General features: G+C 51.3%; 1 protein-coding gene across 1 annotated transcript in view; it reads right to left on the reverse strand.

The window, feature by feature from the left end:
* The window catches only part of LOC116955118 (uncharacterized), a 79,654-nt gene that overhangs the window by 20,408 nt on the left and 39,231 nt on the right, over positions 1-20,015 (reverse strand). Inside the window, exons 5-9 of the mRNA XM_076052869.1 lie at positions 13,488-13,605; positions 10,466-10,551; positions 8,698-8,778; positions 5,678-5,752; positions 811-945 (exon numbers count right to left, since the gene is read on the reverse strand). Coding sequence (XP_075908984.1) covers positions 811-945; positions 5,678-5,752; positions 8,698-8,778; positions 10,466-10,551; positions 13,488-13,605 — 495 coding nt within the window. The remainder of the gene's footprint in view (positions 1-810; positions 946-5,677; positions 5,753-8,697; positions 8,779-10,465; positions 10,552-13,487; positions 13,606-20,015) is intronic.

Raw genomic sequence — 20,015 nt, forward strand, 5'->3', positions numbered from 1 at the left:
AACACCCTGCTAATCTATCACATTAACACAGCTACGTCAATGCTAATTTCTTCTGTTGATATGTAAACTCTTAACTTTAACATAGCCACTTCCGTGACCAGTTACATGCTAATCCCTCACACTAACATCATGCTAATCTCCCAGTTACATGCTAATTTCAGACTTTAACACCCTGCTAATACAACACATTAACACAGCTACTTCAATGCTAAATTCTTCTGTTGATATGTAATCTCCTTTGTCAAGGCGCTCTGGCTCCTCCCACCCAGCTTAAAAGACGCTGCCAAGCTTAGCGGTGTTCATCGAAGCGCTGTCTTGCCGACAGTTCTGCCTCTTCACCTGAGGAAGGCTACTTGTGTTGCGGCCGAAACGTCGTGAGAATTTTATTTCATTATGTTTTAATATTTTATTATTTCCATTCTACGTGGTGGTGGTGGCTTTACCGAAAGAACCAAGCAGATGAATCCCTGCAGTCACGAAAGCTTCAAATCGAAAATCAAAGCCAACGGGTTATTCCGATCGTTCTGTCGCACCTGAGAGATCACCGCGTCTGCTTGCAAGTAACGGAACGTCCCTACGGTGGTGGCATCGCTTGGCACAGGTTGCGCGCGTGTGTGTGTGTGTGTGCGTGCGTGTGTGTGTGTGTGCGTGCGTGTGTGTGTGTGCGTGCGTGTGTGTGTGTGTGTGCGTGCGTGTGTGTGTGTGCGTGCGTGTGTGTGTGTGTGTGCGTGCGTGTGTGTGTGTGCGTACGCGCGTGCACGGGGTGGCTGGGGGGGGGGGTGGTGGCTTGCGGATCGTGCGTCCGCCCACCTTGCTGTCCATGCGGGCCACGAGCCTCTGTGTCTGCCGCTGCCAGTCCCTCTCCTGCCCGCTCACTCGCTCCAGCAGCCCGTCCAGCATCGCGCACAGGCGCTGCGTCGCCTGCTGCGCCCGCTTGTCCGCCTCCTGCAATGGCAAAGATCCAACCGCAGCCGCCCCCCCCCCCCCGCTTCAGTCGTAAGCCTTCGACGGCGGTGCGGTGGCGGGGGAGCGGGGGGGGGGGGGGCAGCTGTAGCGGCTGTTAGCGGCGGAGCGCCGACGACAGCCGCCATGGGGTAAAGGCGGTCAGCACAGCAGTCCGGGGACGCCTTTGTCTTCCCCCACCCCCACCCCCACCCCACCCCCCCCCGCCCCCCCGGGGGCCGAATTTTTTTTTTATGACGGATTAAAAAAAAGTAATATTTAGGCGAATACTGATCTTTTTTTTTTATCTGGCAACAAAACTGACACCTTTTTTTTGTTATTTACAAGGAGTCACCGTTGCATTGACCACAATACCTGCGGTCGGAACGCAAACAAAAACAACAACAACAACTCTGATCGTGTATGTGGCACTGTCCTTGCAAATTGATTGGTCCACACCCGAGACAGATTTCCTTAGAGGCCTCGTCTCACACGTTGGTGTTGGACCAGAAGACGCCAAACAGGCGCACAACTCAAAGACAATGCCACCATCAGAGTATGAGAGCTCGGCGTGAAGCATTGACACCGCATCGGAACCTCCTTTGCCAGTAGCCAAATATGATTATTGTTTTTTTTTTTTACTTACCGTTTTACTTGCAGGCGAATATCCTTTTGGTGAATTCGGCAAAGTCACCCGGGGTAAGAAAATGAACAGAGCAGGACGTTTTCGATCGCAGGCACGAGCGACCGTCTTCAGGGCGAGGGGAGGCGCTCGCTCGTTGCTGCTTCTACCCCGCGTGACTTTGACCGAAAGAACCCGAAGAGCAAGGATCCCTGCAGTCACGCAAGCTTCAAAAGCCAAGAATGTACGCCAATATAACGGACCGAGGTTGCAAGCTTCGGAGCGCCGGTTGAAAAAGAAGGGAAATAGTGGGACGGGGGTGGGGGATTTCCATCTAAAGGCGGTGATTTTCATTCGGGTATAAGCAAGGGCGGTGTTTGACTTCTATATTTGGGGGGGGGGGGGGCGGGGAGGGAGCGGCAGGGGAGGGGAGGGGGTAGGGCAGGAGTTCACTTTGTCCCTCACATGAGGGATCGCGGGTGTTTATAAATAATAATAAAAAGTGATCTTTATTTGTGAACCACTGAAAATAAATTAGCCAAGGTGCCAATGAAAACGATTGCCTAAGGGCGCTTTATACACTTAAATCATTATCATCATCATCATCACAAACATCACCGGGCATTCCTCGATGGGGGGCGGGGCACATCTGAAAGCGTGACGTGGCTTAGTCCCTGTGACGTCACAATGAGGCGTTGCGTGCGAGCTCACACGTGACCAGTGACCCAGGCTGCTGCACGGGGGATGGAGGGCCACTCGAGGATGGGAAGCTCTCACTTTGTCAGCAGCTGCTGTGCTTTGAGGTTGTTGTTGTTGTTGTTGCACGTGACATGTACGTACGTATGTGTGTATGTATGTACATTTTGATTCTGCTACTGATACTCCTGCTGTTACGGAGTGACTCATGCAGCCAGCTATGGCTGCAAAGATTGGTAGTACATGTTACGTGTATATCGTTCATTGTTAAATTTGAATTGGTTCCTATTATCACCGTTACATTGCTTATATGGCTTTATTTTTGGTGATTTTGAAAACGTTTTGGCTTTGCCATGTTTGTTTGTTGTAGTACAGAGTTAGCCTGATCACTTTAATCCACATTGTCTTATGGTTATGTTCTTTGCCAACCCACGGGTTTTAATCAGAGATTTGTTCACGAGGCAATTCACATCTACAAACACAGACACAATTTCAACCGAGAAGATGGTTTCAAATTAAGCAACCATTGGAAAGATGTTCTAAATCGAACCAAACATTAAACGAATTTTTCAATGGTACAGTATATTTTTCAAGTAGTGGTACCCCAAACTTTCGCAGCTTAAAATCCCATTTTCACACCACCAGCATGTGGACGCTGCCTTGCACCCTCGCCAGCCTGCACAGGTCGACCCCCTCCCTACCTTTCATCATGCTAAGTCCGCCTATTAAAATGCAAAAAATTTTTATGCTAATTCCTTTGTCAAGGCACCTTAATTACTCTCACACAAGCTTAAAGGTCGCGGTCTGAGCTTGGCTGTGTTTCACTCCAGCGCTGTCCTCGAGGCAGTCTGGGGTCCCTTCACCTGATGAAGGCCGCTTGTGTTGTGGCCGAAACGTCGTGATTGTTGTTGTTTTATTTTTTACCTACGTGACTTTACCGAATAGAACCAAAGAGTACTTATGGTTGTCATTGTTCGACTCGCATCCCTACTGGGATTTTTGCACGCAGCGTTGAAATGCGGTGGGTGTGTTTTTTGTTGCTGGAAGACTTTTGCTGTGTTTTTTTTTCCCCCCTGGATTTTTCTGTTTGCGTGCAGCAGTCACTTTGAGATGTTTTCTTGTTCGGTGCGTTCGCACACGAGTCAGCAGCCGCATGGCTCACAGGGTCATTACCTAATAAATTAAACTGAAAACTCAAACATGTGGCAGCGCCCTATGAAGACCAAACACGGCACACGAGGGGGGGATATGTGGGATGGGTGGCCAGCACCGCGCCCGACCGTCTTTGTCTCCCCAGTGGCGGTGTTTACACATCGCACCGGGGCAGCTCATTTGAGGCCGAGTCCACCTAGCGGAGGGCCAGGACCTGTTCAGATAATCGTCACCGGTGTTGGCCGTGAGTTGTGAGTCGCGGTTTTTAAGTGCAGTGCGCTAACCACTACACTACCGCTCCCCTACACACAAAGACAAAGATCCCCCGTGTAGCCTCCAAAAGCTGTCAGGCCAAGTGCTGTTAGCGAGCACTTAAATACCTTCAACACAAAGACAAAGATCCCCCGTGTAGCCTCCAAAACCTGTCAGGCCAAGTGCTGTTAGCGAGCACTTAAATACCTTAAACACAAAGACAAATATGCCCCGTGTAGCCTCCACAGACTATTGGGCCAAGTGCTGGTAGCGAGCACTTAAATACCTTAAACACAAAGACAAAGATCCCCCGTGAAGCCTCCAAAAGCTGTCAGGCCAAGTGCTGTTAGCGAGCACTTAAATACCTTAAACATAGAGACAAAGATCCCCCGTGAAGCCTCCACAGACTATTGGGCCAAGTGCTGTTAGCGAGCACTTAAATACCTTAAACACAGAGACAAAGATCCCCCGTGAAGCCTCCACAGACTATTGGGCCAAGTGCTGGTAGCGAGCACTTAAATACCTTAAACACAAAGACAAAGATCCCCCGTGAAACCTCCAAAAGCTGTCAGGCCAAGTGCTGTTAGCGAGCACTTAAATACCTTAAACACAAAGACAAAGATGCCCGGTGTAGCCTCCACAGACTATTGGGCCAAGTGCTGTTAGCGAGCACTTAAATACCTTAAACACAAAGACAAAGATGCCCCGTGTAGCCTCCACAGACTATTGGGCCAAGTGCTGGTAGCGAGCACAATGGCCAGTGCACGGCCCGACGAATCTGGGCGACTTGGCTTCGATTCGTGCTCACGGCCAACATCAGTGGTGATTATCCAAACTGATCTTGAAGCAACCTCCTCCACCACCACCCCACTCCCCTCCCTCCGTCTCCCCTAGGTCGACTCAGCCATGAAGGGCCGTCCATAAATGACGTCACGCGATTTTGAACGATTTTTGACCCCCTCGTCACACGGCGTCAAAAAAGTCAGACCCCCCCCTCAAATATGACGTCACAAAGCTCTGACCCCCCCCCCGCCAAAAAAAATAAAACATGCTTCAAATCGCTTTAAACTATTGTCATTGTAGCGCGTATTTAATGTGGCGCTGCACTCTGATGTTGTAAGAGAAAACATTTATTTAAAAGTCTATTTAATTAAGTAGAACGCGTTGTATCTATATTTATTTAAAGTTGCGCAATTTTTATGTGACGTCACATTTCTCAAACCCCCACCCCCTCGTCACACATCGTCACAAATGTCTGACCCCCCCACCCCCACCCTAGGTGCGTGACGTCATTTATGGACGGCCCCGTACATGAGTAGCGAGCGCAGTTTGTAAGCGTCAGCAGTTGGGAAGACAAAGGCGGCCGGGCGTGGTGCTCGCTACGTCACCCCCCCCCCCCTTGTGTTTCCCTGCAGGCTTCAGTGTGGGCTTGCCCTAACAGTCTGCGTGGGCTACGCGGTGGTGGTGGTGGCGGTGGTGGTGGCGGTGGTGGCGGTGGTGGCGGTGGTGGCGGTGGTGGTGGTGGTGGTGGCGGTGGTGGCGGTGGTGGTGGTGGTGGCGGTGGTGGCGGTGGTGGTGGTGGTGGTGGTGGGGGCGGTGGCGGTGGTGGTGGTGGTGGGGGCGGTGGCGGTGGTGGTGGTGGCGGTGGTGGTGGCGGCGGTGGTGGTGGTGGTGGTGGTGATGGTGGTGGCGGTGGTGGTGGCGGTGGTGGTGGTGGTGGTGGTAGCGGTAGTGGTGGTGGTGGTAGCGGTAGTGGTGGTGGTGGTGGCGGCGGTGGCGGTGGTGGCGGTGGTGGTGGTGGCGGCGGTGGTGGCGGTGGCGGTGGTGGTGGCGGCGGTGGTGGTGGTGGCGGCGGTGGCGGTGGTGGCGGTGGTGGTGGCGGTGGTGGCGGCGGCGGCGGTAGTGGCGGTGGTGGTGGCGGTGGTGGTGGTGGCGGTGGTGGCGGTGGTGGTGGTGGTGGCGGTGGCGGCGGTGATTTTTTGGCCGTGTCAATACGCAAGTGGCTGTGCTTACCACCTCGATGTCCGTGTGGACTTTGACCCTGTCGGCTTTCGTCTCCTCCAGCCGCTCCAGGGACTGCGCGAGGCTCTGCAAGTTGGCGCACACGCGCGGACGGCACCAGGCACAGGCAAAGGTCTCCGTGTAGCCTTCAACGGGCTTTCACGGCAAGTGCTCGGAGCACTCTGTGAAGGGCGGCACTGTGGCACACGGGGGGGGGGGTGGCCAGCACCACGCCCGGCCGCCTTTGTCTCCCCCAGTGGCGATGTTTACTACACACCGCAACCAGGTACTCATTTGAGGCTGAGTCGACCTAGGGGAGGCCCCGGGACCGGTTCAGATAATCGCCACCAGAGTTGGTCGTGGAACGAGAATTGAACTCGGGTCGCCGGGTTCGTAGTGCAGCCGTTAGCTGCACACACGGTGGCTATGAGATGTTAACTACCTCGCCTGGTGTACAGGAGGTCGTGGGTTCGATCCCGACCCTGACGCCTGCTGCTGCTGTATATTTGGGAGTTTGCGTGTCTCTCTCTCCCCTTGGCCGCGCGGATTTTTCCCCGGGTCCTGCGGTTTGTCCCTCCACATTGAGGATGGACGTCAAGAGTTTAGAGTATTTTGCCGATGTACACTTCCACGTGATGAGCCACGTTCATCGAGCTATCGTTCGTGATAGCCAGTTCGCTTCTGAAAAATAACTCCATAGCGCAGTGGGCATTACCTGGTAAAAATTAATTAAAACAAATCGATAAATAATATATATTTAAAATTCATTTGCCGAACAGCTGACCCCCATCGTGCCTCTGCGTTAACCGCGTAACACACCCCCACCACATGGGTGGTGAAGTATGGTCAAATGGAGCCCCCGTCACTGAGAGCGTGACCATCGTTATTTTTTTTGGATAGCTTTGACACAGCAGCAACAGCAGGAGCAGCAGCAGTAGCAACAGCAGCAACAGCAGCAACAGCAGTAACAGCAACAGCAGCAACAGCAGAAGCAATAGCAGTAGCAGCAGCAGTAGCAGCAACAGCCGCAGTAGCAGCAACAGCAGCAGCAGTAGCAGCAACAGCAGCAGTAGCAGCAACAGCAGCAGCAGCAACAGCAGTAGCAGCAACAGCAGCAGCAACAGCAGTATCAGCAGCAACAGCAGCAGCAACAGCAGCAGCAACAGCAGTAGCAGCAGCAGGAGCAGCAGCAACAGCAACAGCAGCAACAGTAGCAGCAGCAGGAGCAGCAGCAGCAACAGCAGCAACAGCAGCAGCAGGAGTAGTAGTAACAGCAGTAGCAGCAACAGCAGCAGCAGCAACAGCAGTAGCAGCAACAGCAGCAGCAGCAACAGCAGTATCAGCAGCAACAGCAGCAGCAACAGTAGCAGCAGCAGGAGCAGCAGCAGCAACAGCAGCAGCAGGAGTAGTAGTAACAGCAGTAGCAGCAGCAGCAGGAGTAGTAGTAGTAACACTCCCTCCGCACCACTTACCCTACTTACACTCGGCAGGACCATTGCTGAACAGGAGACGTGAGACTCTGCGAGACTTCCCTGGGGGGCGGCCATAAATGACGTCACGCGATTTTGGACGATTTTTGACCCCCCCCTCCCTCGTCACACGACGTCACAAAAAGTCAGACCCCCCCCCCTCAAATATGACGTCACAAAGCTCTGCCCCCCCCCCCCCCCAAAATAAAACATGCTTCAAATTGCTTTAAACTATTGCCATTGTAGTGCGTGTTTAATGTGGCGCTGCACTCTGATGTTGTAGGAGTGTTGTTATAACACAATTAGTGTTGTCATAACAGTTATATATTTATTTAAAGTTGCGCCTTTTGATGTGACGTCACATTTCTCAAACTCCCCACTCCCCCCACCTCGTCACACATCGTCACAAATGTCTGACCCACCCCCCCCCCCCAGGTGCGTGACGTCATTTATGGCCGACCCCCAGAAGGAAAGCAAGCCGAGTGGCAGAAAGTGGTTGAATGATAACGAGAACCACGGGGGAAAGGGCTTCAAGGGGTTTTCAGGCAGGATGTGGGGAGGGAGGGAGGGAGGGGAGGGGAGGGGAGAGGAGGGAGGGAGGGGAGGGGAGGGGAGAGGAGGGAGGGAGGGAGGGAGGGGAGGGAGGGAGGGGAGGGAGGGGAGGGAGGGAGGGGAGGGAGGGAGGGAGGGAGGGGAGGGAGGGAGGGAGGGAGGGAGGGGAGGGAGGGAGGGAGGGGAGGGAGGGAGGGAGGGAGAGGAGGGAGGGAGGGAGGGAGGGAGGGAGGGAGGGAGGGAGGGGAGGGAGGGAGGGGAGGGAGGGGAGGGAGGGGAGGGGGGGAGGGAGGGGAGGGAGAGGAGGGGAGGGAGGGAGGGGAGGGGAGGGAGGGGGGGGAGGGAGGGGAGGGGAGGGAGGGAGGGAGGGGAGGGAGGGAGGGAGGGAGGGAGGGGAGGGAGGGAGGGAGGAGGGGAGGGAGGGGAGGGAGGGAGGGGAGGGAGGGAGGGGAGGGAGGGGAGGGGAGGGAGGGAGGAGGGAGGGAGGGGAGGGAGGGAGGGAGGGGAGGGAGGGAGGGAGGGAGGGAGGGAGGGAGGGAGGGAGGGAGGGAGGGAGGGGAGGGAGGGAGGGAGGGGAGGGGAGGGAGGGAGGGAGGGGAGGGAGGGAGGGGAGGGAGGGGAGGGAGGGGAGGGGAGGGAGGGGAGGGGAGGGGAGGGGAGGGAGGGAGGGAGGGAGGGAGGGAGGGAGGGAGGGAGGGGAGGGAGGGAGGGAGGGAGGGGAGGGAGGGAGGGAGGGAGCGATTCCGACGGAACTCCCCGAAGAAGAATAAACAACAACAACAACGACAACAACAACAACGACGACATGGAGAGGTCTGGGCCTAGACGACGCTTCTCACACCGTCTCGATCCCATCTCGGGACCGACACGGCAGACCGCGCGACCCTGCGGTTCCCCGCCGGTCTCTCCGCTCGAGGTCCGGGGGGAAACGCAAGCGTGGCCGCAGTGGTCGTAGCAGGAACAACAACAATAATAATAATAACGACGATAATAATAAAAACAATGAATTACCTGAATGTCCTTGCGAGTGCAATGGCCTTCGTCGACCAGTCGAGTCACCTTCCTCGATAGCTCCCGTAGCTCAGCCTCATCCTACGCACGTGGCGGGGGGGTGGGAGGGTAGGGGAAAGTCTCAGGTCCTTGAACACGTGGTAGTAGTAGTAGTAGCAGCAGTAGTGCTATCGCGATCAATATCATCTATGATTGAGGGGGGGTTTTTTCTCGTGGGGTTAGGTCGCATAAATGTATGAATGTTGTGACGTTGAAAGCCGCCACCAACCCGACACAGCCAACTAGTAAGGGTTGTCACGTAGACAGAACGTGGCCAATTATTCATTAGCACAGCACTAGTGTATAGTGTAGTGTATAGTGTAGTGTATAGTAGTGTATAGTATAGTAGTGTAGTGTATAGTAGTGTAGTGTATAGTGTAGTGTATAGTGTAGTGTATAGTGTAGTGTATAGTGTAGTGTATAGTAGTGTAGTGTATAGTAGTGTAGTGTATAGTTGTGTAGTGTATAGTGTAGTGTATAGTAGTGTAGTGTATAGTGTATAGTAGTGTAGTGTATAGTAGTGTAGTGTATAGTAGTGTAGTGTATAGTAGTGTAGTGTATAGTTATGTAGTGTATAGTTGTGTAGTGTATAGTGTAGTGTATAGTAGTGTTCAGTGTAGTGTATAGTAGTGCATAGTGTAGTGTATAGTAGTGTAGTGTATAGTAGTGTAGTGTATAGTAGTGTATAGTAGTGTAGTGTATAGTGTAGTGCATAGTAGTGTATAGTAGTGTAGTGTATAGTGTAGTGTATAGTTGTGTAGTGTATAATTCTGTAGTGTATAATTGTGTAGTGTATAGTGTAGTGTATAGTAGTGTTTAGTGTAGTGTATAGTAGTGCATAGTGTAGTGTATAGTAGTGTAGTGTACAGTAGTGTAGTGTATAGTAGTGTAGTGTATAGTAGTGCATAGTGTAGTGTATAGTGTAGTGTATAGTAGTGTAGTGTATAGTAGTGTATAGTAGTGCATAGTGTAGTGTATAGTAGTGTAGTGTATATTAGTGTAGTGCATAGTGTAGTGTATAGTAGTGTAGTGTATAGTAGTGTATAGTGTAGTGTATAGTGTAGTGTATAATAGTGTAGTGCATAGTAGTGTAGTGTATAGTAGTGTAGTGTATAGTAATGTATAGTAGTGTAGTGTATAGTAGTGTATAGTGTAGTATATAGTGTAGTGTATAGTGCAGTGTATAGTGTAGTGTATAGTAGTGTAGTGTATAGTAGTGTAGTGTATAGTAGTGTAATGTATAGTGTAGTGTATAGTAGTGTAGTGTATAGTAGTGTATAGTAGTGTATAGTGTTGTGTATAGTGTAGTGTATAGTGTAGTGTATAGTGTAGTGTATACTGTAGTGTATAGTAGTGTATAGTGTAGTGTATAGTAGTGTATAGTGAAGTGTATATTGTAGTGTATAGTGTAGTGTATAGTAGTGTATAGTGTAGTGTATAGTGTAGTGTATAGTGTATAGTAGTGTATAGTGTAGTGTTTAGTGTAGTGTATAGTGTAGTGTATAGTGTAGTGTACATCGCATCTGAAACCCAGCGACGCGGTGACAGTCTTTATTCGACGGCTAGACAAAATCTGCTGCTGCTGCTGCTGCTGCGTCGGCGCCCGGAGTTTGCGTGATGATGGTTTATGCTTGCGGGGGGTGTTCGACGGTGGTGTGGGTTCGAGGGAGAGCGGGAGGGGGGGGGGGTGGTCTGAGGGGGGCCTCGGCGGTGGTGGGGGGCGACTGACCTGGGACCGACTCGCGGAGTCGAGCTCCACGCGCTGGCGGAGCCACGCCACCTCCGCCTCCAGATGAGTCAGCTCCGAGCGGGGTTCTGAAACGAGATGGAGCGGGGGAGGGGAAGGGGGGGGGGAGCGATGCTCAAGTTTCAAATGTGCCGCTTAATTTTTACCAGGTAAAAGGGCCCACGCCGAGCTATGTGCAGCTGGTTTTGTTCAGAAGCGACCTGCCCATCGCAAGCGATGTGGCTCATGATCATCGTCACCATGGGGTGGACACTGAGAGCCGCGGTCAAACACGGCGCTCTGAACGCGTTGACGTTGATTCTAAATGCGGAGGGGTGGGAAACCGGAGGCGCAGGAGGAAAAATCCACGGGGAGTGAAACACGCAAATTCCCAAATATACAGCCGCAGCAGCAGCAGGCGTCAGGGTCGGGATCGAACCCACGACCTCCTGCATACCAGGCGAGGTAGTCAACATCTCCTGGCCACCGTGATGATGATGATGAGATGATAGAGACACGCAAATTCCCAAATATACAGCAGCAGCAGCAGCAGGCGTCAGGGTCGGGCTCGAACCCACGACCTTCTGCATACCAGGCAAGGTAGTTAACATCTCCTGGCCACCGTAATGATGATGATGAGAGAGACACGCAAACTCCAAATATACAGCAGCAGCAGGCGTCAGGGTCGGGATCGAACCCACGACCTCCTGCATACCAGGCGAGGTAGTCAACATCTCCTGGCCACCGTGATGATGATGAGATGATAGAGACACGCAAACTCCAAATATATAAAGCAGCAGGCGTCAGGGTCGGGATCGAACCCACGACCTCCTGCACACCAGGCGAGGCAGTCAACATCTCCGGGCCACGGCGTCACCCCTTGTTGATTCGGGGAGTAGAACTCAGCCGTGGTGGATTCGGTGGCTGCCTCTGATCCACAGCGCTCGGGAGGCAGCAGCGGAGGGGTTGGTGGATCACACGAGGATGACGTTGCGAAAACTCCCTCCTGCTCTTGGCCCGCCACGTGAAGGCGGTAGGGCAAACTGCGGATTCGCTCCTGTTGAGTCGTCTGCACGCAGTGTGGACCTGTAAACTCAATTTCCCTGCACAAGGGTACTGGCTGAACTGTATGGGTTGACACCGTATGGTATAGTAGTGTATAGTGTAGTGTATGGTAGTGTTAGTGTATAGTAGTGTAATGTTTATTAGTGTAGTGTATAGTAGTGCCGTGCATAGTAGTGTAGTGTTTAGTAGTGTATAGTGTAGTGTATAGTAGTGTAGTGTATAGTAGTGTAGTGTATCGTAGTGTATAATGTAGTGTGTAGTGTAGTGTGTAGTGCAGTGTAGTGTATAGTAGTGTATAGTGTAGTGTATAGTAGTGTAAAGTGTAGTGTATAGTGGTGTAGTGTGTAGTAGTGTAGTGTGTAGTAGTGTAGTGTATAGTAGTGTAGTGTATAGTAGTGTAGTGTATAGTGTAGTGTATAGTAGTGTAGTGTATAGTAGTGTAGTGTGTAGTGTAGTGTATAGTGTAGTGTGTAGTAGTGTAGTGTATAGTAGTGTAGTGTGTAGTAGTGTAGTGTATAGTAGTGTAGTGTATAGTAGTGTTGTGGACAGTGTAGTATTTAGTAGTGCAGTGTATAGTAGTGTATAGTGTAGTGTATAGTAGTGTATAGTAGTGTAGTGTATAGTAGTGTAGTGTATAGTAGTGTAGTGTATAGTAGTGTGGTGTATAGTAGTGTAGTGTATAGTAGTGTAGTGTATAGTAGTGTAGTGTATAGTAGTGTAGTGTATAGTAGTGTAGTGTATAGTAGTGTAGTGTGTAGTGTAGTGTATCGTAGTGTATAGTGTATCGTAGTGTATAGTGTAGTGTATAGTAGTGTAGTGTATAGTAGTGTAGTGTATAGTAGTGTAGTGTGTAGTGTAGTGTATCGTAGTGTATAGTGTATCGTAGTGTATAGTGTAGTGTATAGTAGTGTATAGTGTAGTGTATAGTAGTGTAGTGTATAGTAGTGTAGTGTATAGTAGTGTAGTGTATAGTGGTGTAGAGTGGTGTAGTGCACAGCATACCTGTCAACTCCTTATCAGTATCTACCCTACTACAGACCAATTCAGACCTTACTGGTCACCCTGTGACCTTTATGAAGCTCAACGTTCATCCTACAAAGTCCCATCACTTTGTAGCATGAGTGGCGTGCGTTTCGATGCACGTCGTTTCCATGATTCGTCGTCGCACATTTCAGTAACGCGTCACCCCCTCCCCACCCCCCACTTTCCGTAAGCCGCAGGTGTTCCTGTCTTGAAATAAAAGCGAGTTGTGGCTGTGAGTTCGTGTCCAGCATTCTCTCTAACTCGCTCATCATTCACTCTAACTCACTCATCATTCACTCTAACTCACTCATCATTCAATCTCGCTCAGCATTCACTCTCTCTCGCTCAAGCATTCACTCTCTCGCTCAGCATTCTCTCTCTCGCTCATTATTCACTCTCTCTCGCTCAACATTTACTGTCTAACTCACTCATAATTCACTCTCTCTCGCTCAGAATTCACTCTCTCTCGCTCAGCATTCACTCTCGCTCGCTCAGCATTCACTCTCTCACTTACTCATCATTCACTCTCTCTCGCTCAACATTCGCTCTCTCTCGCTCAGCATTCACTCTCTCTCGCTCAGCATTCACTCTCGCTCGCTCAACATTCACTCTCTCTCGCTCAACATTCACTCTCTCTCGCTCATCATTCACTCTCTCTCAGCATTCACTCTCGCTCGCTCAACATTCACTCTCTCTCGCTCAACATTCACTCTCTCTCTCGCTCATCATTCACTCTCTCTCTCAGCATTCACTCTCGCTCGCTCAACATTCACTCTCTCTCTCGCTCAACATTCGCTCTCGCTCAACATTCACTCTCTCATCATTCACTCTCTCTCGCTCATCATTCACTCTCGCTCGCTCAACATTCGCTCTCGCTCAACATTCACTCTCTCATCATTCACTCTCTCGCTCATCATTCACTCTCTATCTCACTCACCATTCATCCTCTCCTCCAGGACGCCGATCCGCGCCTCCACCGCCTGCTGCTTGGCTGGGAGACTTCCGATCCTGCCCAGCGTCTCGGCGTGCCGCTCCGTAGCGCCCTCTCGCTCCGTCTAGGCCGACGACGACAACAACAACAATGACGACAACAACAACAACAATGACGACAACAACAACAATGATGACAACGACAACAATGATGACAACAACAATGACAACAACAACAATGACAACAACAACAATGACGACAACAACAACAATGATGACAACAATGACGACAGCAACAATGATGACAACAACAACAATGACGACAACAACAACAATGATGACAACAAGAATGATGACAACAACAACAATGATTATGACGACAACAACAACAATGATTACAAGGACAACAATGATGACAACAACAATGACAACAACAACAATGACGACAACAACAATGATGACAACAACAATGACAACAACAACAACAATGACGACAGCAACAATGACGACAACAACAATGATGACAACAACAACAATGACGACAACAACAACAATGATGACAACGACAACAATGATGACAACAATGACGACAGCAACAATGATGACAACAACAACAATGATGATGACGACAACAATTACGACAACAACAATGATTACAAGGACAACAATGATGACAACAACAATGACAACAACAATGACAACAACAACAATGATGACAACGACAACAATGATGACAACAATGACGACAGCAACAATGATGACAACAACAACAATGATGATGACGACAACAATTACGACAACAACAATGATGACAACGACAACAATGATGACAAAAACAATGATGACAACAACAATGACAACAACAACAAGGATGACAACAACGATGATGACAACAACAATGATGACAACAACGATGATGACAACAACAATGATGACAACAACAACGATAACAACAACGATGACAACAACAATGATGACAACAACAATGATGGCAACAACAACGATAACAACAACAACAATGATGATAACAACAATGACGACAACAACAACGAGGATGACGACGACAATGATGACAACAACAATGCCAACAACAATGATGACAACAACAACGATAACAACAACAATGATGATAACAACAATGACGACAACAACAACAATGATGACGACGACGACAACAACAACGACAACAACAATAATAATGACAACAACAACAACAATAATGACAACAACAATGATGACAATGACAACAACAACGACCACAACAACCACAACAACAACGACGACAACAACAACAAGGAAGAACAAGCATGCACACGCGTGGGTTCTGTAACGCGGTGGTTCGAGAGTAGAGTTCGACTGTCGATGGCTTCTGCTGCTGCTACCCCCCTCCTGTGCCAGGCTAGGTGCATTTTAGCCGCCCATACACACATACACAACATACATACATAGACACAACACACACAACACACACCACAACACACCCACAACACACACACACCACACACACAAAACATACACACAACACACACACAACACACACACCACACACACACAACACACACCACACACACACACAACACACACACCACACACACACAACACACACACACCACACACACACAACACACACCACACACACACAACACACACCACACACACACCACACACACAAAACACACCACACACACAACACACACCACACACAACACACACACACAACATAAGACATACCACACACAGAGAACACACACCACACACACACACAACACACCACACACACACAACACACACCACACACAACACACACACCACACACACAACATACCACACACACAACACACCACACACAACACACACAACACACACACAACACACACAACACACACACACCACACACACAACACACACCACACACACACAACACACACAACACACACACAACACACACACAACACACACACACCACACACACACAACACACACACACACCACACACACACACAACACACACACAACACACACAAACCACACACACCACACACACCACACACACACCACACACACACACCACACACACCACACACACACCACACACACACCACACACACACACACCACACACACACACACCACACACACACCACACACACCACACACACACCACACACACACCACACACACCACACACACACACACAACACACCACACACCACACACACACAACACACACAACACACACAACACACACCACACACACACAACACACAACACACACCACACACATAACACACACACAACACACACACAACACACACCACACACACACAACACACACACAACACACACACAAACCACACACACCACACACACCACACACACACAACACACACAACACACACACAACACACACCACACACACACCACACACACACCACACACACAACACCACACACACAACACACACACACCACACACACACAACACACACACACCACACACACACACAACACACACACAACACACACAAACCACACACACCACACACACCACACACACACCACACACCACACACACCACACACACACCACACACCACACACACCACACACACACCACACACACACACCACACACACCACACACACACAACACACCAACAACAACAACCGCCATTCGCCACTAAGTGGCGGTGACGTCACCACGACGCTTGTGCCAGGCTATGTGCACCCTGAGGCCACGTGAAGTGTCGAACGCCCGCTGACAGGAGGTCACGGGGCAGACCCAGGTGCCACGGGTCGACTGACTGAGATGACGGGCTGATGCACCACCTGTGCCCCCTACTGTGCCAACCTGCTGTGCTTTAGCCACCCGGCGCTCCGCTCGCTGTTGTGAGCGTCGCTCCTCCGCCCTCCGTTGTTGTTGGAGGGCGACTGCCTCCAACTGCCCAGTAGCATCCTTCACGAGCCTCCTCCACAGAGGCCGATCTTGACACCGCTGGTACCAGTCATCGGCAAGTCCACTCAGCTCCACGTCCTCCTGTACCACATCACTCCATCTCTTCTCTAGCCCGTGCCGCGCCCGCTTAGCCCCCTCAATCCGGCCAAACAAAAGCTGTTTCGGCATGCGGTGGCTGGGCATGCGGGCTACATGACCCAGCCATCGCAGCCTTGCCTGCCGGAGGAGCTCACCGATGGGACCCTGCCCAGATCTTTCAAGGATTTGTGAGCTCCTCACACAATCCAGTCTGGTTAAACCCAGGATGGATCGTAGGCAGGTCAGCCTAAATGTTTCTAACCGGCGAAGATGTTCCATTAGGGGGGTCCACGTTTCGCAAGCGTAGAGAAGGGAGGGAATGACCGTGGCCGAGAAGACCTGAAGCTTAGTGCGGAGCGACAGACCAGGTAGCTTCCACACAGCGTTACGCAACCGATGAAAAGATATTGCCGCTCGACTGATTCGGAGTGAGACCTCTGCTGTTAAACTGGAGCCAGTCATAAGCACACTGCCCAGGTATGGGAAACTCTCCACTCTCTCCACAACTGCCCCATCACCGATTGGGAGTTGTGGGGGTGGAGTGTCCGATGGTACAAAATACCCAGGCAGGTGCTTAGTTTTGGTGGGGCTGATGGTAAGGCCCCACCTCTTAGTGGCACGCTCCAGTCTCAGCAGCAGCGTCTCCAACTCCTCCTCTGACTGAGCAGCTATTACCAAGTCATCAGCATACATAACGTGGTTGAGCAATAGGGAGCCATCCCTTGACCGCACCCGGGCATCGATTAGCCTCCCATTATATCTGTACCATATGGAGATTCCCCCGGTACAGCTATTGAAGGCTTCACGAACTACGTGGTCAAAATAGATGTTAAATAATGTGGGAGCCAGAGGACATCCCTGTCGCACCCCAAGGTGTACAGGGAATGGCTCTGACTCCCGGCCACGTAGTTTTACCCGGGCCCGCTCACCATCATGAAGGTCCTTAATGATCGTGAGCAGAGGGTCAGGTACTCCAAAAGCACGAAGAACGACCCAGAGCCCAGGCCTACTGATTGTATCATAGGCCTTGACCAGGTCAATAAAGCAGAGATGTAGGTCTTGTTGGAACTCCCTACACCTCTGCTGTAGCAGACGGACAGAAAATATGGCATCTGTGCAGGACCGCCCTTTCCTGAAACCGCATTGGGGCTCCGCAAGCCTCTCCTCAGCGTGCCTGGCAAGGCGATGCTGAATAATCCTTGCCAGGACCTTTCCCGGCACACTGAGGAGTGAGATGCCCCTGTAGTTGTTACAGTCTGTGCGGTCCCCCTTCTTAAAAAGGGGGACCACCAGGGCATCCTTCCAATCCTGCGGAACCCGTCCAGTGGTCCAGACTGTTGTTATGATGTCATATAGGGCAGTCTGTGCACAAACGCCACCCTCCCTCAGCATTTCGCTTGGGAGATCATCTCTGCCCGCTGCCTTTCCTGGTCTCAGACTCCGGATCGCCTTCAATACTTCCTCAGCAGATGGCACCTCAGCCAGCCACTCACAGGGGGTGACATCATCCAATATTTGAGGCACCGCAGCCTCAGCAGGGTCATCCTCACTTTGTGCCACGATGTTTTCCTGGCTGTGGGATTTTCCCTCCCCCAGGACCTCACAGAAATGCTCAGCAAATCTGCGAACCTGTTCCTGGGGGTCGGAAATTGGATCACCGTTTTTTCCCCTAATGATGGTAATAGGTGTGGCGCTGCAGGTTACTTTTTTGATGGAGTTAAATAGCGATTTGTGATCACGGGCCACTGAGGCAGACTCCATCTCCTCAGCAACCCGCGACCACCACCCATCCTTGCAGCGCCTCACGGCTCTCCGAACCTCCGAGCGAAGGCTGCGGTAAGCCTCCTCATTCTCTGACGTGGGATTCTGTAGCCGATGACAGTGGGCCTGTCGCTTTTTCTCAACCATCCTGAACAACTCCTCTGTCATCCAGGGTGTCTGGGGAGGTCTGGACCGCGTACCCAAAGCAGCCATTGCAGCTGCATGAGTCACAGTCCTAAACCTCGCCCATTTACCCTCGACATCAGGTGGAGTCGGGGACGATGCCAATCCCAGCCGCAAGCGATGATGAAATTCTCGCTTGCAACTTTCATCAGATAACTGAGACCAGGCCACTTTAGGTTGGAATGGGGTCCTGGGTGTACACCCACCACCGGAGTGGAAGAATGGCAGGCGTATCTTACAGATGACTAGTCGATGGTCAGAGGGCAGATCAGCTCCACGGTAGGTCCTGGTGTCAAGGACATGGGCTCGCATTCGCTGGTCCGTCACTATGTAGTCCAGCAGATGTTCTTGCTTGGACCCGGCATGCATCCATGATGTTGTGTGGATGCGCCGATGCCGGAACAGCGTGTTGGTAATTACAAGCCCATGGGCTGCACAAAAATCTAGCAGCCTCCTACCGTTGTTATTGAGCTGATCTGGCCCATGCCCTCCAATCACTCCAGACCAGGTGCCAGTATCATGACCAACTCGGGCATTGAAGTCACCCAACATGATGACTCTATCCCGAGGGGCCACTTTAGCCAGCACCTGTGACAGGAGGTCATAGAAGGCATCTGACTCATCGGCTTTGCCTGCATCCCTCCACGGATGTTCATCTTCGGTGGGGGCATAAGTAACCACGACCACCATTCCTCGCCTCCGGTTGATGGGAAGGCGAGCCCAAAGTAGCCTGGGGCTTACAGCTTCCCACACCTCACCGCCACGCTCCCACGCCCCCTTCATTCTTTTGTTCAAAAGAAGACCCACACCCTGTTGTTTGGCAGTCTGCTGCCCCGAGTAGAGGACTGTCCACCCCTCATGGTGGCAGGAGCCAGAGCCGGTCCACCGGACCTCCTGAATGCCGCATAGATCCAGGCGGTACCGGTCCAGCTCCCGACAGAGGAGTGGCAGCCTCTCCTCTGCAGTGAGCGTTCGAACATTCCACGTGGCCACCCGTAGTGGCTTTTCGTTGTTTCTGGAGTAGCCCCGAGGGTAGGTATTCAATCTCCTGGCTCCGCCAATTGGGGTTTGGCCAGGAGACGTCATAGACGCCTGGCCCCCCGGGGCCTCCGGCACAAGCTTAGTTGTTACATATTTCACTTTAATTCGTGGTTTTGTGGTAATTAATTGAAGGTGGAGGGGTTACCAGCCCCTCGCACCCGTCCAGAGCCCCCGTTTAGCCCCTGTGGTGGACACATATGCCATGAGGGGAGGAGCCAACAACACACCACACACCACACCACACACACACCACACACACACACCACACACACCACACACACACACCACACACACCACACACACCACACACACAACATACCACACACCACACACACAAAACACCACACACACAACACACACAACACACACACACACAACACACACCACACACACACAACACACACCACACACACACAACACACACCACACACACACAACACACACACAACACACACACAACACACACACAACACACACAACACACAAACAACACACACAAACCACACAAACCACACAAACC

Source organism: Petromyzon marinus, chromosome 58 (genome assembly GCF_048934315.1).
Source record: "Petromyzon marinus isolate PM22_M1 ecotype Great Lakes invasive population chromosome 58, UKy_Petmar_22M1.pri1.0, whole genome shotgun sequence".
Taxonomy (NCBI): Eukaryota; Metazoa; Chordata; class Hyperoartia; order Petromyzontiformes; family Petromyzontidae; genus Petromyzon; species Petromyzon marinus.